Below are 15589 nucleotides of genomic sequence, written 5' to 3'. Positions count from 1 at the left end.
TTCTTTTCCTTCTTTTCCTGAATCACTGCAGTGGAGCTATCGCACTTGGCAGGAACCTGTAGGCAGCTGCCTGCTGCCTGTACTTCCTCCTATCCCTTGAGTAGCCTCTGCTTCAGAGCTCTGCCTTGTCCTAGCTAAGGCAACTTTTGTCTGTTTACTGTTTTTTCCTAGTTTTGCTGCCCTGCAAAGGTTTTCTAAAACCCCATCTCTAAAGTGTATAAGGCAATAATACAGTTTGTTAGCATAACTAAAACCCTCAAAATAAAGTACAGAATTTAGACCAGACACACTAAAGAGGTTTGTAGGGTCACTAAAAAGTCCACGTTACAGTGAGAAGCTAACAGTAATGCACCCTTTCTGCCACGTGAGGGGGTGAGCTAGTGTTCACGCTCACTGATTTTTCAGACTCTTTGAGAAAGCTTGTAATTAGCTGTTCCTAATTTCCCAGTTCTCTTGTATATGCAAATTCCAACAAAAACTTGACTCTTTTTTTCCTTGTCTGGAGTCCCTTTTGCCATGCAAAGGAAACACTGGTTGTTCTGGCATGACAACTCCAAACAGCATCTTTTATGCCTCGGGGAGTGTTTCAATAAATTTCCTTCTAGTTTTCCTCACTTCAGGTGCCTTCAAAATCTAAAGTAATCTTGTTTGCCGTGTGAAGTTCTTCAATTAGCCTAAAATACAATGTTGACAACTCTAGGTACTTAAAAAACTGTATCTAATCTGTACCTGGAAAGTATATTAATGTTAGCACCTTGTAATATTATTAGGGCTCAAAATATTGAATCAGTAGTAATATAAACTGTTACTGTTCATGAGGAAAAAAACCCAACAACTTTTGGATGCTGAGATGAATTTATTTGGAATTTACCACATTTCCATTTCACACTCTTTGCCCTTTCCCCCTTTCAAGATTGCTGGTAGGATCTGAGCGATCACAGTTCTCAACATGAATATGAGATGTGATCCCAGGAAATACTCTTTGCATTGGCAACATTTTCCCAAGGACTTGTCCCTTGGAAATTGTTCCGCTGTATTTGATCGGGTGGATGCAGACCAGTTTTACGCAGAATTCTGGTGAAAACAAGAGGAGGGAAAACATGTACTAATTCTCTTTCAGAAATACTCACATTTTCTCTCTTGTCTTTTCCACTGAGATAGCAATGGTGGAAATACCAAATAAGGAATAACAGTGGTCATAAAAAATAGAGACAGTGGTCGGAGTTGGCTTGGTGGAGGAGGGAAGATGGGAGTCAGGGAGAAGGTAGGAATTCCTGCTGTGGTAAAGATAAGACATCCTACAGAACTCAGTTATTTGCATTTTAAGACAAATGAAAAATAGCTATTTACCTGCTCCATGGATTTGGACTCCATCATCGATGGCGTTTCCGTTGTGGAAGAATTTAATGGGTCCAGAGAGTGTGCCAGAAAAGGGAGCATAAACCGTTGCTCCATCAGCACAGATGACATCCACACCTCTGTGCTGTCCTTTACCATTGGATCTGAAAACAAACGTGTAAATAGAGAAGTTTCATGTCAGGCTTAACCTACAGAGATAGATTGAGTTAGTATGCTTCAAGGTCTGGAAATGGGTTGTTTGTAGTGAGACAGTGTTGACATAGTTGACTGGCTGAAGAATCTATAAAAGCTTTTTGGTGTAGATGTAATGCTGTGTACAGTTAGGGTTGGGGTTTTGTGAACTGGAGGAAAAAAAGAAAAGCCTTTCTTTCACACCTTTAAATAAATCTCTAGAGTCACAGAAATGTTGGTTGGCAGGTACCTGTGGAAGACACCAAGTATAACCTTCCACTTGAGTCAAGACTCTTCCCAACACCAGGTCAGGTCTGGCACAGCTTAGTCTGAGTTGTAAAAACCCCCAAGCACAAAGGTTTTATTGAACAATGTGGGCAGCCTGATGCTGCGTTACCCCTTGTAGTGAAAGCATTGCCTCATGTCCAGCCTAAACCTTCTAAGCTGTAATTCTGAAATGGCTTAAACAGAGTTCAGCTCTGTTGCAGTGGAGCAGCAACACATCGCCACGTGTTCCACTTACACTACCTTGGAGCTCCGTAGTATCCACAGCCGTATCTGTCACAGCCTCTTATCTCATTTGTAGGATTCCCAGAGCACACTGTTGCCCAGCGTCTGTCTTGTTGTGAGAATGGTGGAACAACTTGGAAATACAGAAACACAGCACATCAAAGTTACCTTTAGGTTCTAAGTATTGCATGTTTGTAACTACTATGTTTTAATTTTAGTTAGGTAGGAACATACTGGAATTACACCCAACGCATGTAGTTGGATGTCTCCTCCACAAAATTTATCATCCTTAATGTAAATAGAATGTACACTTAAGACTGGATTGTAGTGTTCCTAGATTAGGATTATCTCATATAGGAAACTTGCTGTAAAGACAAAAATTCAGAGTGTGTCACGGTTCCTAGAGTCTACTGAGGGATAGGAAAAGACTCAATTTAGTTTCCTATTCCGTGCCCAGGCTGATGGGACTGGACTCCTCAAGTCCTCTTCTCCATTACTACCAATGTAATATTTGACTTGCAAAGAATCATCCCAAAGTCTGCTAAAATATGTTACTGAAAACATTGCTCATAATTGACAGGGTACAAACAAAAGAGATGCCTGACTTGTTTTACTGCTGAGACTTGCTGCTGTGTCTTAGGGGGGCAAGAAACACAACTTGATAAGCGGATATATTGTCCTTTAACACTGACTGCAGTCCTGTTACGCTGTGTTTATAATGTGTGTTTTCTTTCTTTCAGCTGTTGCTGTCAAGGAGAACCTACGGACTATTGCTATTTGATACTGTTGTCCTTATTTAAAATTAATTAATTTCCATTCATTATACTACTTGGGGGCTGTGTGTGTGTTTTACCAGGTTTAAGTAGATGAGTGGGATCAGAGTGGTCACAGTTCTCCACGTGGATGTGAGAGACAATGCCAGGAAATACTCTTTGCATGGGCAGCATTATCCCGAGGCGTTGCCCTCTCTGGATATGGCCCTGGTACCGGATGGGGTGAATACAGACGAGCTTCACACAGTGACCTGGAAGAGAGGGGAGAGGAAGCGAGGTCAAGAAACATCAGCTGCCCCTGGTCTTGGGTGAGCAAGAAAAAGTCCGTGCTAGCCTTTTACTGGAGACTGTAATGATGAAGCAAAATTGTAGCCAAGGTACCAACAATCTTTAAATCAAAATTACCTGGATTACTGTGGAAAACAGGAAAAGAGGGAATTGAAAAATAGGGACAGGAAAACATCATTTTAGCAAAATTGAGGGCCTATTTCTCACACCTTATTTTTACTGTTTGTTGTTTTTTTTTTCATTTAGGGCGGTTATTTTTCTGCTACCTGTTTTTCAACTCCCTTCTTCCCTCCTCTCCAAGAAAAGCATAGGAAAAGGGCTAGTTGTGTGCTTCAGTGTAGGAACTAGACAGCGTGTAATCAACACTGCTTGAATTGGAGCCACAGCAACCTTACTCAAGTAAAGTGATTGCTTGTGCAGGCCTCACACGTTTCTGCTGTTATTACTTGCCTGATCCCCTGATTTGCACTCCATCGTCGATGGCATTTCCATTATGAAAGAATCGAATGGGTCCGGAGAGCTGGCCACTGAAAGGAGCGTACACTGTCGCTCCGTCAGCACAGATGACATCCACACCCACATGCTTTCCCTTACCACTCTGCCTGAAAACATAAATGTGTAATTAGAGAACTCTGTCAGGCTTAACATTATGTGTAGATAGATCAGTTAACACAGTATGATACCTGCAGCTCGTCTCACAACGTTTTTGCATCTGCAATGAAATTGGAAAGAAATAGCGGCTTTGATCCATCTTTTTTTTTATTGCAAACTGTTTGTATTACTCTGACCTTTTTTAAAGAGGGATGAGATTTCAAATTTAAAGTGTATCTTTAATTTTCCCAAGTTCGTGGCGTATTTCAAGCTGTTACAGAAAAGTACCCCTGTTTAACCCAAAATACCTCTTGTGCTGGTGTAAAAGAGAATCTTATATTTGGCACTTTTTAATGTAGAAATTCAGAAGTTGCATGATGAGGATGGACACTTCTTATAGCTCCTGGGGAGAGGAGATGACAGGAAAATGCAGGGGAGGGCAGGAGTAAAAGCATTTTTTTGGGAAATACAACCTGCTCCGTTATGAGGCACCTACTTAAAGATAACGATGCTGGCAGACCTTTAGCTCATGTAAATCGATCTGCTTAGCTTCCTGTGAGCTGTTGAATTTTAGCTATATATCTCGTCTGTAAGCAATAGGAATAAATGACAAATCCTTGAAATACTTTCCCTTTCCTTTCCTCTGGCTGCTAATTCATGTAATGGTCTCACTTCTTCCCCCATCCATCAGTAGCAGTGGTATTACGGTATTACTGCACTTTTGTGAGGTTCAAGTAACGTCCCCAAAATGGGTAAGAGGTTCCCACAGACAACCATCTTCTCTCATTCTAAGTCTCAGCTGTGGTTAAACTCTACTCTTTCTCCTGTGTGAACATCTCATTTAGGAAAGCAACAGCAAACCCCACTGCTCCAGACTCCCGCTGTCCCTCTGCGTTACCTGTCGGCACCGTATTGGCCGCAGCCGTATTTATCGCAGCCCCGGATTCTGTTGGTGGGATTTCCCGCGCAGATCGCTGCCCAGTGTCTGTGTTGTTGTTGGGGCGGGTGTGTGTCCAACTGGTTGGCAAAAACTTCACGTGCAAAAGGCAAAAACAGGGAAAATTCAACCACGTTCTTAGTATGGTACAACAGAAAGCGTTAAGGAGCAAAATAGGCTGTTTCAAGTGGAAGACGTGAGCTCATGGGAGTTAATTTTAGAAACTGTAGGTAGAAGAACATTGAACAACCTGCTATGTAGATTTGCTTCCTTTTTCTTGAGGTCTTATTTTAAGGTACACACACTAAAAGCAAAGCTGCAGATAAATAATATTAGTTTGTGAAACAAGTCAAACTACTTTCACTATATGAAACTTCTAAACACTTCAATATAGAGTAAATGCACACCTAATTCTGTATTTTATGTCATAATTCTGCACGTTACCATAATTCCTCATAAAACTAGATTGAAAAAATTTAGCATTATTTATGTTTGAGTGAGTTTCAGTAATTCCTTAGTCTCTGCCTAAAACCAGCCAAGACCAACTGCCGTATAGCAATCTCAACTCACCAGTGGACACCAAGCTGACCAGGGCGATCAGCTTCAGAGCTGTCATTTTGTGGAGTTTCACCGGTGTTCTTTGATCGAATCAAAGACGTTGAGCAGTAGCTGCCTGGGGTATTTATGTGTTTTTGAAAGTGCAAGTCTTGGCCAATCAGTCTTGAGCAAAGTATTACAGCTCCGGGCAGACGGTGTTGCCATATTAGGCACCGAGGATGTCTAGAAACTCTTAACAGTTGTTAGAGCTGGTTGGGAAAGAGGGATAGAATAATTGGTCTCTTAGCACACAGTAACAGGTGGAAACGAATAATCCCACATTTCAGGAAGCTCTGGTTGAGCTGTTTCTTAATACTTTTTTTTTTTTTTTCCCCCCTCCTGAAGCAAGGGCACACCTAGGCCAAAAAATGGTAGGAACTAAGAACGTGGTCCAGTGAGTCGAGTTGAAGGGAAAACATGGGCTAAACTCCACTGTGGATGTAACCAGTTTGTCCTTTACTGCTCATTCCAGTGCCTCCTCCCAGGTGTATGTGCCCATCAGTGCTTCCTAACGGAGGGACAGAGAACGCATGAAGTGTAAAGTTTAGTGTACCATGAGTATACACTTAGGCAAAGAATACAGATGCTTTTGCATGGAAACATGGCTTTTTTTTTTTTTTTTTTTCTCGTTCAGCTGAAACTATCACTTAGGCTGGGCTTAAATCCATGAAGTCTTTCCATTGAAACCCTAGGTTTTAACACCTAAATCCTTACTAAAACATCTTCAAGCTCTGAAACAAACAGCTGCAAACCCAAGCTGCGTGACATAACCAGCATGGAGTTAAGACATTCTAGGTTTTAAAATTATTCATTTAGTATCTGCTTGATTTCAGCTATTGTACAATTAAGCAGGGTCCTTAGTGTCTGTTTAATCCTTCAGTGTGGTTTTTCTGCACTACTTTCAGAAAAGCATTAGATTTTCTTTACGGACCTGTCTTAGATAATAGGAAATTAAAATGAGTCATGGTGCTTTCACATAAAATATCTGATATTCCAAGTTACAGAAACCTCTGGAATTCCTGCAGGTTTTACTCAGAGGAGAAGCAGATGTCTCTGCCTCACTTCTAGTTTAAAAAAAAAAAGCATCTGTACATTGTGTTTTTGGAAAATCTCTGTGGAACAAGCAGCTGGAGACAAATTTTTTGCTTGTGGTTCCAAGCTTTTTTTACAGCCACTACTTAACCCCCAAACAATCTTTTAGGCCTCCCTGGGGTTATTATAAGTAGCTTTGCTGATTTTTACCCTTGCTGCTGCTTCCCCTCATCCTGCCAGAAAGAACTGCTGATTTTCACGCTTGTAGCCACCAAACAAATATTTATATAAACATTATGTCCCCTCAGTCTAGTTTTTATGGGACTTTTTGTTGTAAGTTGTTCAGTATAATGGAGTCAAGGCTTACAAATGACACAAGGTGCTGGTAAGAGCTCCTCAGTGGATATTCAGGGTTTGGGGATGCTGCTTACCCCTGGAGTGAAAGGTGGGGTGTGGGGGTTTGTGTGACCCTTGCCAAAAGCAGCCTTTGTTGCTACGAGCTGGGAGAGCTCGTGTAATGATCCTTCCAGCTTTCCAGGCTTGTTCAGCTTCATTTGGCACAAGCTCTCTGCAAACCCCCTCAGCTCTCCATAGCAGAGAGAATCAGCCAGGGAGGTGCTATGGGTGGCATCTTTCAGTGAAGATTTCATTGCATAGAGGTAGTAAAGTATTTCTGAGCTTGGCTAGCTTGGTACTAGTTGCCGTAAGCTTTTTCCCCTTCTGGAAACAAAGCCACCTAAAAAATAAAGATTTTATTTGGGTGGTGCCTAGCCATTCCCAGTTGAGGAGTCTCCAGAGGGGTTTCTGCAATAATGATCTCTCTCAACTAGATTTTATTTCTGATTTATTTCTGAGTGCTGGTTTGCACTAGTAGAGTTTTAAATATCTCATTATATAAATTTTACCTAGGGCAGACCTGCCTTGAAAAAACTAATGGCTTTTATAGACTTCTGTGAACTCACATGCTCCTCGTTTTAACAAGGAAGGAATTGCAGCGCCTCAATCTACTTTACAAAGTCTTGTGAAGGAAAGGCTGGGTGTAAAGCCAGCCAAGCCAGTAGGCATGAGGAGAGAAGTACAACTGTGTTATAGGTGCACTGTAGAAGCTTTCCTCTGAGTCCTCTTTTGCAGTCTGGTACTTTGTAAAATGGCTCTAAGCTACCTGCTCTTTACAACTTTTTCCATCTCATTTGTGTTACAGAGCTGACTCCAAATTTCTCGTAGCTGTGTACATTTATTTATTTTTTTAATAGTTTCTCCATGAGAGATTTTAACAGCATTATATCTTGCTCTGTTCTTTCTAAAACATGTCAAAATGTCATTTGCTGCAATAATATATCTAATGCACTTCTGGTAAAGTATTCTTAATACAACAGTTTTCAAGTGCATGATACTGCAGTTGAGATTTCTCAGTGCGTTCCCCATCTGTCCTGGATGGGCTGGAAGGTGCAGATCTCTCCCCTTGGGCATGACGAAGCTCTGAACCAAAGTTGGTGGGATTCCTGCGTTGGGCAACGGAGATGTTAGTAGAACAGTTGGGAGGTGCAGTTGTGCAAGGCATGAACTGGCCACTTAGCACACACGAACAGGAGGATCTGGAACAACGGGCCGGCGTTGCACAGCCCCCAGGAGCTGCCGTTGCAGCATTTCCTTCCCTGTGGCGGGGAGCGGGCAAGGGGATGGAGAGGAGGTGGGCTGGCTTGGGAAATGCTGACTTCTTTCTCTTGCGTGAACGGTGCAAGTTCCCTGTTTTGCCCGTTTTACAGCAGAAGTCAGTTCTCTGGCTGTGTAAGTCCCTTCAAGGTGGACTTATGGACTGAACGAGAGTGCGGTGGGCATAGGCGAGTGTTTGGGCTGGTATCAACAGGCAGGGAGTGAGTTAAGCCTGGTGCTGCCCAGGAGAAATCCCTACTTTGCTGTTCAGCCTTTCTAAAGATATTGCAACTCTGCTGTGTAAGTTACTTAGTGTTTCAGGAGTGCCCGCTACCAGTTAGCAGGGCTTTGGATAGGTGGTACCTGCCATGTATGTGTCTATAAACCTTGAAAATGTTAGACTAGGCCCTCTTAACATATTAATTATCTTAACATTGTCTCTTAATGAGAAAAGTCAGATGGTAAAATGATGGAATAAGGCTTTTGGAGGAAGATGCCAGAAAACTGTGAGACACACCTGGGCAATGGTAGTAGAACCTTTGAACAGAAACATCAGCAAAAGGCAGGGCCAAATCCTGAGCCAGAGCAAATCCAACCCCCAGGCAAGGCCTGCAGTTCCCTTCCAGCTGCGCTGCCATCCTCCTTTGGTTGCCCACCAGCGAGGGCTGGTTTCTCCATCATTTCTTTTACACATGTTTCAGCTCACTAGTGTTCAACAAACATCCAAAACCTGATGAATTGGTCCATAAAGCCCTTCCTCTTCTCCACCGCTGTGGGGCTGCACCCCAGTGAATTGGATAAATGAGAGCTGCACATCTTATTTCTTGGTAACGTTACAGTATCAGAACTGTAGGTTTGCCAGGCTTGTTAGCAGGCAATTGAAAAGGTAAATCCTCTTCCTAGATAAATCTTACAGAACAACTGGCTTTGTCCTTCTTGGCTAGCCTGGCTTGTTCAGTGTGGGAACAAGTCAAGGCCGAGCATTCATCTCCCAGCTGCTCTGTGTACAATATCTTATTAAAAAAACCTTAAAAGCTGTTTCTCTGAAAATTGAATACTATTCTTTGTACTAATCATTATAAAACAAAAATATGTGTTAAAAATTCCCTGTAGAAGAATTTACTTGTGCAATTAGCAGCACAGGCTTTCACGATGGAAACCAAGCTGGCACAGCGTAAACCAAATTGCACATTGCTATTTATTCAGGCTTCTGATCACTTGACGATGCTGAGATAAGAGGAATTTTGCCATAACGATTAATTAAGATTTCTGTACACTGCTTACAGTGTAGTATCGCTGGAAAATCAGCAGGTTGCGCTAGCTGATCAGCCAAAAGGAATGGTTGGGCACGTCTTGTTTGAAGCAGATAGGAGATCTGAGTCTGCTGCCTTTCTTCTTGGCAGCTGAAGTTGTGCTGGTGTACGGTTCTGATTGAAGACTCCATCTGGAATTTAATTTGCCTTTATTAACATACTTGCTAAGCCTGAGTTAGGCAGGTTTTAATGAGGACGATTGAGGAACACAAAATCTTTTTTTTTTGAGACCTATGACCTATCTCATGAGGAGGACAAGGCTCTGGCTGAATCCCCCATTAATGCTCAGGGAAAGAGAAGAGTATAACATAATTTTGGGTTGCAGCCTTAGGCTGTTCGTTTGACACCTTGTGGTACAAACTTATGAAATAACAGGGATAGCAAGGAAAATGATCCCTGCAGAACTGGTGCAGAAACAAAGCCATTCTCCATGGCTCGAGTTTGCTCTTTCCTGGGAAGCCGTTGCCCCTGTTACTTCCCTCAGCACCCTTTCCCCTCACCTAGAATATTTTTAGAACCACATATTTTGCCAGCCCTTTATTTCCTTCACAGAGCCAGTTACAAATTGTACTTTCCCTTTACTGCCTGTTATTTTCTTTTACTAGACTAAAAAGATAAAGCTGGATTTACTTACCCTGTTTACCCCAACTGCTCTGTAACCCAAAATAGAAAGTGCTTTTTACTGTTTCTTCTCTGCTGCTCACGACAGCCTCAGCTAAAACTGGAGGTTTTAGCATTTGCCCTGTACCTCTGTCAGGCACCTGCAGGAGCATCCCACATCCCTGCACCAAAGCACTGCACTTCCCTGTGCTGCTGGAAAAATTCAGATTGAATAATAGCTGCCTGAAAAGGTTTGTGAAACCAGTCTGTGGGGACACGCCAGAAAAGTGCTGAGCTGTTGTCATTAATGTGTAGGTGAAAATGTTGCTTGTAGAGGAGCAAAGCTGGTGTGTTGGCTGGAGGCTGAGTCCTGCCCAGTCAGCTCGGTCTTTCCTTAGGATTTGCATGGAGAAGTGGGGGCTTGGTTGAGACCTTCCCTTTTCAAATGTGAGAAGCTGATAACTGGCTTAAAACCTGGGATTTTAACCAAGTGAAACTTAAGCATGAGTCTTTTCTGCAGGCAGCCACCTTCATGCCAAAAATTTTAAAAATTGGCTAAAACTGGAGAACGCTGTGGACTTTTGCTGAAACGTTTCTGCTTTCAGTGTAAGGAAAAGGTTTTTTTCGCAGCAAACTCAACTGCCTTGACTCGCCTTCAATGTCTGGCTGCTATCTGCCCCTGCAGATTTGGGCTGTATATTTATACGGACGTGCTGATTTTTCATTCGTGGCAAAATGAAAGTGGTTCCTGGGGAAGGTGAATGGGACACAGCAGGTTAAGCACTTTTCACAGATGTGGGGAATAACTTTCTGTAGTTTTTCAGAAAAAAAACAAATGTGCTGTCAGGACAGAGGCAGCTCCCACTGAAGCAGCTTCCCTGCTTAGCCGAGGCTGCAGTTGCCTTGGTAAATACGTGAGCCTGCAGCACTTGCAGAGCACTTGAGACTCCCAGTAGCACACTGGTAGCCTTGGCCTGAAGAGCCCTGTCCTGTTAACAAGAGCGTGTTGTCCCGGGAAAGTTTTCAGCTGATTTTACTGATGGAAAAAAATGCCTCACTTGGACAAAAAGAAACCTGGGTGTGCCAAGGCAATCCTGAAGCAGGAGTCTGGGGAAGAGGAATGAGTTACTTCATTAATGTTGTTTTATGTTTTTGGTGATGGGCCCCAGGAAAGATTTCGGTTTCAGCTTTAGGCAGTTTTGTTTGTTTTTTTTTCTCCCCAGCTGCATTAAAAAAGCAGAACCCAGCCCAAACTCTGTGACAGCACCAAAGAAATTCAAAGCGATTTGTAGAGAAGCAGCCCTTTAATAACGTGATTTTCCATGTGCAAGCACAAGTGAAATTTCTGGCTTATTGAAGAAATCTTTGTGTTTGGCTGCAAAGAGAGCAGAGGAGTCCAGGACGAGTGATCTGCAGCACAGCTGACTGTAGTGCTGCTGAGCATGGAGGATCCACCTCCTCCCAGCCCTTCCCCACGGCTTCAGCCCTCATCCACCAGTGCAGGGATGTGCAGGACACAGTAACAGCTTTAACACGTGTTATACCTTACTCCGAGTCTCTTTACGTTCGGATAAACACCAGCATTTTGTTCTTGGATACTTTTCAGGTGGAACAACTGTTTGAGGCTCAGTGGCTTCCATTTTACTAGTGACTACCTATGCCTAAGCAATTTAATGAATACACAAGTGAGGGGCTGAAAGCTTTGCTCCTGATGTGCAGCCACCCGTTTACAGGTTGGAAGTAGGATCTGTTAAGTCCCAGTTCTGGATATGGACATGGGATATAATTCCTTGGTAGAGCCTTTGCATGGGCAGCATGACGCCGATTTTCTCTCCCTTCTTGACAAGGCCGCTGTACTTCAAGGGTTTGCTGTAAAACATCTTAATGCAGAAGCCCGTTAACAGGGGAGAGAGGAGAAGGGGAAGCTGTTGCTGCTGTGAAATGGTTTGAAAGCCTGACAAAGTCATAATGTTCAGTAGCAAAATACAAATTACAATAAAATGGTAAGAGATTCAGCAGCAGAAAAAGTTATCGAAAATGCTGTGATGCTCCTATAGTATCAAGAATAGGAAAATAAATAAATTAATATGGAGGAGGGTGGGGAAGGGGGTTAGGGTGGGTAAAACTTCATGAGCAAGTCAGAGGTTGTTCCCTTAATTATCCAAAATGTGCAAAGGGACCAGCTTCATCCTTTGCTTTTTTAAATAGAGGTGGAATGCTGTAATCCTTTCCGTCCATCTTTCTGCATTAACAGAACCTGGTTAGCCCGCGGTGGAGCACCTTGCCTGCTAGAAACCCTCCTCTCGCCTGTTTTTTCATGCTTATTTTTATTTTAAGAAAGTTTCAAGCACAACCATCTCCCATCATCCCAGCCCAGGACCTTGGGGTCGTTGTATCCACCACAGCCCCAGGAGTCGCAGCCTCTGATTTTGTTTGCAGGTTGACTTGAGCAGATTTTCGCCCATTGTTCTGCAGTAGCTAGAAAAGAAAAAAAGAGAAGAACAAAAGATGAAAACCAGAAGCTAGAAAAGGGATTTCCCAGCTCGTGTTGTTTAATCAGTAAGATCCCTTTGGACTTTGCTGTAACCATGGATCAGGCTTCAGGGAAAGAGAAAGTTGTTCATCTTTTAATGCAAGTGAATTATAGGGATGCAGTGAAGCAGCTTTTTTGTTGTTGTTTTATGCTTTGCCCAGTGATGTTTGAGGGTACCTAAAGCAGTGACTTCAAAGTAAAAACACAGAACAAATAGATCTGGAGGGGACATCACGGGGTGACCATCTCTCCCATGGCAGATGTGCTGATCTGTGTTCACGTGGCAGACGTGGGGCTGGAGGTGTGGGGTGCCTCTGCCTGGAAGGTGACCTGGGCCACCCAGGATCTCGGGATACCGAGCTGTAGCTGTACAAAACAGGGCTGAGAGACCCAGCAAGTCCATTCCTATTCCCTAATGCTGGATCCAGTCAAAAATACAAGCTGTCATCTACCTTTTACTAACTGCATTTTCTATCTCCCAGTGTTTCTCTATTACTCTTTCAAAGTAGCAGCCAGTAGAGTAGCATCCTCATATTTTTTATTCCAGATTCTGGCTATCATCACCCACAGTCAAAGCCATGCTGATCCTATGGCCCCAGCAATGATCCTACAGCCCTGGTGATGTCTGAGAGGAAAGACATTTCTAGGGGAGAAGGGTTGAAAGGCAACCCCTGTCTTGGTAACTTCTACAAGCCTCTAACAGCCCTGCTCCCCCCACCAAAACTACTGGGGTTTCCCATGGGATGCTTTAGTAAGAACAGGGATGGTCTAGCAAGAAGCAACGAGTTGAGGGTTTATTCGCTTGTGGGAACAGCTCGGCTGGCCCCATCCCTCTTGGGCTCTGGGAATATACACAAACAGGGAAAATGATGTGCTGACACTGAAGATCTGGTGCTAAAAAGGTGCAGGAAATCTCTAATGCCTTCCCCAAGCAAAACAGCCCTTTCTTCTAGGTAGTCTTCATTTATTTTAACGAACTGTGTATTCTTTGTGAAATCAAAAATGATGACATTAAACACAGAAATATCTCTGGGAACACTTTATGCTCAGTGGGCTGATCTTTAAATAAAAGGCTTTTAAGAAAGCATGCGTGCTGTTTAGTAATTGATACGCCTCAGCTGATTCTTTCTTATTCAGTCAACATTATTACTCCAACAAAATTTTGCCACAATTCTTTACCATATCTAAAAAAGATTTTTCCTTGGAGGTTTCTATGCGATGCAAGAGGAGTTATTTTCAAAAGCAAAAAATGGCAGGGAACAAATCTGTTCCTAAATCCTTACAGATAACCTTCATTGAAAAAGAAAAAAACAACCCAAAAAACAGAGAAAGAAAAAGAAGACAGGTTACAATGAGCAATGTTTACTAAAATCCAGCTAACTCACCACTGGAGATCGCAATCGCGAGGATGACTGCTGTGACTGTGCATTTTCATGTGCCTTGAGAGCTCTGCTTTCAAAGTGATAGGTCTAAAATACTTTGCTTTCTATTTATACATCCCAACAGAGGCTGTATCCAAATTTTTTCAGCCAATCAGAAAATTTATGTGGCCTCGGTTCTTTTGCTTGCAGATTCTGGCCAACAGCAAGAACTGACAGCAGCCCTCGAGGTGTACCACCAGCCTGGCTAATTGGTGGTGTACAGGCTCCAACTTATTTAGCAATTTTAGCTATGTGGTTTTGGTTTTTGGTTGTTTTTTTTTTTTTTTTTTACAACAAAACTGTGAATAATAAACCCAAATTTTAAGGACAATTTGTGGCTATTCCTGCCTGTTGCATAATCCTGAAGATAACTTGGGTGGAGAAGGGGAACAGTGATCAAATGAAGTTTAAAAACCATCTGGGCAGATGGATACCTTGCCCTCCCACCATGGCTCTTGTTTCATGGAAGGAAGTTCAGCCAGGTGGACACAGCTCTGTGCCATGCATCACACCCAGCCACATGCTGGAAAAATCTGAAGTGAGACCCTTTCACCTCGATTTTATTTGCCAGCTTCCTCAGCGCATCGCAGACATTGCCATGTCGCTGAAGGTGAACCTTCAGCGGTCACAGTGGGAGCGACACGTGTTTACAATCTTCACTGCGCCTGAACGGAAAATGTTATAAACCCTATAATATTGTGGCTGAACAAAATTACAGGAAATCGAAGATGTAGAGAACACTGGAGCACGAACAAGGCCACCTCGAGTGTTGTTTCTGGGAAGGGAGGGAACGCAGTGCCTTGTTTTACAGCCAGGAGCTGCAAGTTGTTTGTCTTCTCAGCTCTGTGGCCGCCTGGTCTGTGCCACCGGGAGCCACTGACCATTTTGTTTCTCTGCGCAATTAAAATTGAGAGCCCGGGTTAGATACAGCTTCAGGTTGTGGCTCTCAGGAGGGGTGCTGTGCCCTTGGTCTCTCTCCTGTGGGGGGTGACTGTGGCCTTACTTTCCAAAGCACCACAAGAGCGGTTCCGCTGCACAGGATTCACAACCCGGTCTTTGCCGGAGATGGAGACGTCAGCTGCTGGTGGACGCCACTGAACAGAAGTTGTATTTCACAGGAAAAGAAAGAGATCCCATCAGAATGTCTTCAAGATGCACATGCTGCCTTCTCCTTTCCCCTCTCCCAGTGAAGTGTCATCCACCTACATCACTTATGTCTGTCATACAGTAACAGTGACAGGGAAATAGCTTGGGCTTGGGCAGAGCCAACACTGGAACCCATTGTTTTGCCAGTTATCAGGCCTAGCATAAAGGACACAGTCAGTGTAAAGATGAACCAATAACCAAATAGTATTTGATACAGAAGGGTCAGTACATGGGTGAGCGCTGGGGGTACAAACAAGTCAGATTATACATAATCGACATCAATCCCACTGACCCCAACAACGACACCGCACGACCAACAACGGGTGGAATAAATGGTGAAGTGCAGTCTCCCATAGAAGGGACGGGAGACAACCAACCAAACACATCAGACCAAGGAAGCCACACACTGAATCTCTGCACAGCCCGCGTTTACAAAAGCCAGACCTGAGTGGAGCCCAGTCCCAGGGAGGCGGGAGGTCCTTCCCCAAGAGGGAACTCTGCACAGGGCACCCACCTCACACACAGACACTGCCCCTCCTGCCAGGGGTCCCAGCTGTTATCCCCGAGTGGGACCCCTGACCTTGGGTCACTCACTGCGGGACCCCTGGGGCTCCTTTACCCCATGGCTCTGTCTGCCAGGCCAGAGCACCCTGGGGGGAAGCCTG

At 43.6% G+C, this 15589-nt stretch overlaps 2 protein-coding genes across 3 annotated transcripts; both read right to left on the bottom strand.

Annotated features, from left to right (window-relative positions):
- Nucleotides 1-836: 836 nt before the first annotated feature.
- Nucleotides 837-5273, bottom strand: LOC141965015 (myeloid protein 1-like). Of its 2 annotated transcripts, none has more exons than XM_074916053.1 (7): nt 5200-5273; nt 4591-4723; nt 3552-3703; nt 2867-3064; nt 2059-2173; nt 1351-1502; nt 837-1074 (listed from the first exon to the last, which is right to left on the bottom strand). In XM_074916053.1, exons 1-7 carry the CDS (start codon nt 5243-5245, stop codon nt 884-886), a joined length of 987 nt encoding a protein of 328 aa, XP_074772154.1. In that variant the 5' UTR covers nt 5246-5273; the 3' UTR covers nt 837-883. The 2 variants fall into 2 exon arrangements, with proteins under 2 accessions (XP_074772154.1, XP_074772155.1); XM_074916054.1 differs by having other exon boundaries at nt 2894-3064.
- A 6278-nt stretch (nt 5274-11551) lies between these two features.
- LOC141965237 (leukocyte cell-derived chemotaxin-2-like) lies at nt 11552-13792 on the bottom strand. Its single transcript, XM_074916487.1, is given in 4 exon segments — nt 11552-11758; nt 12205-12302; nt 13743-13780; nt 13782-13792. Coding segments are annotated over 4 exon segments (354 nt in total).
- Between the last annotated feature and the right edge of the window lie 1797 nt (nt 13793-15589).

The sequence above is a fragment of the Athene noctua genome, chromosome 12 (genome assembly GCF_965140245.1).
Source record: "Athene noctua chromosome 12, bAthNoc1.hap1.1, whole genome shotgun sequence".
In the NCBI taxonomy this organism is placed as follows: Eukaryota; Metazoa; Chordata; class Aves; order Strigiformes; family Strigidae; genus Athene; species Athene noctua.
Note: the sequence above shows the minus strand (reverse complement) of the source record. Positions and strands in the feature narration are given on the sequence as shown.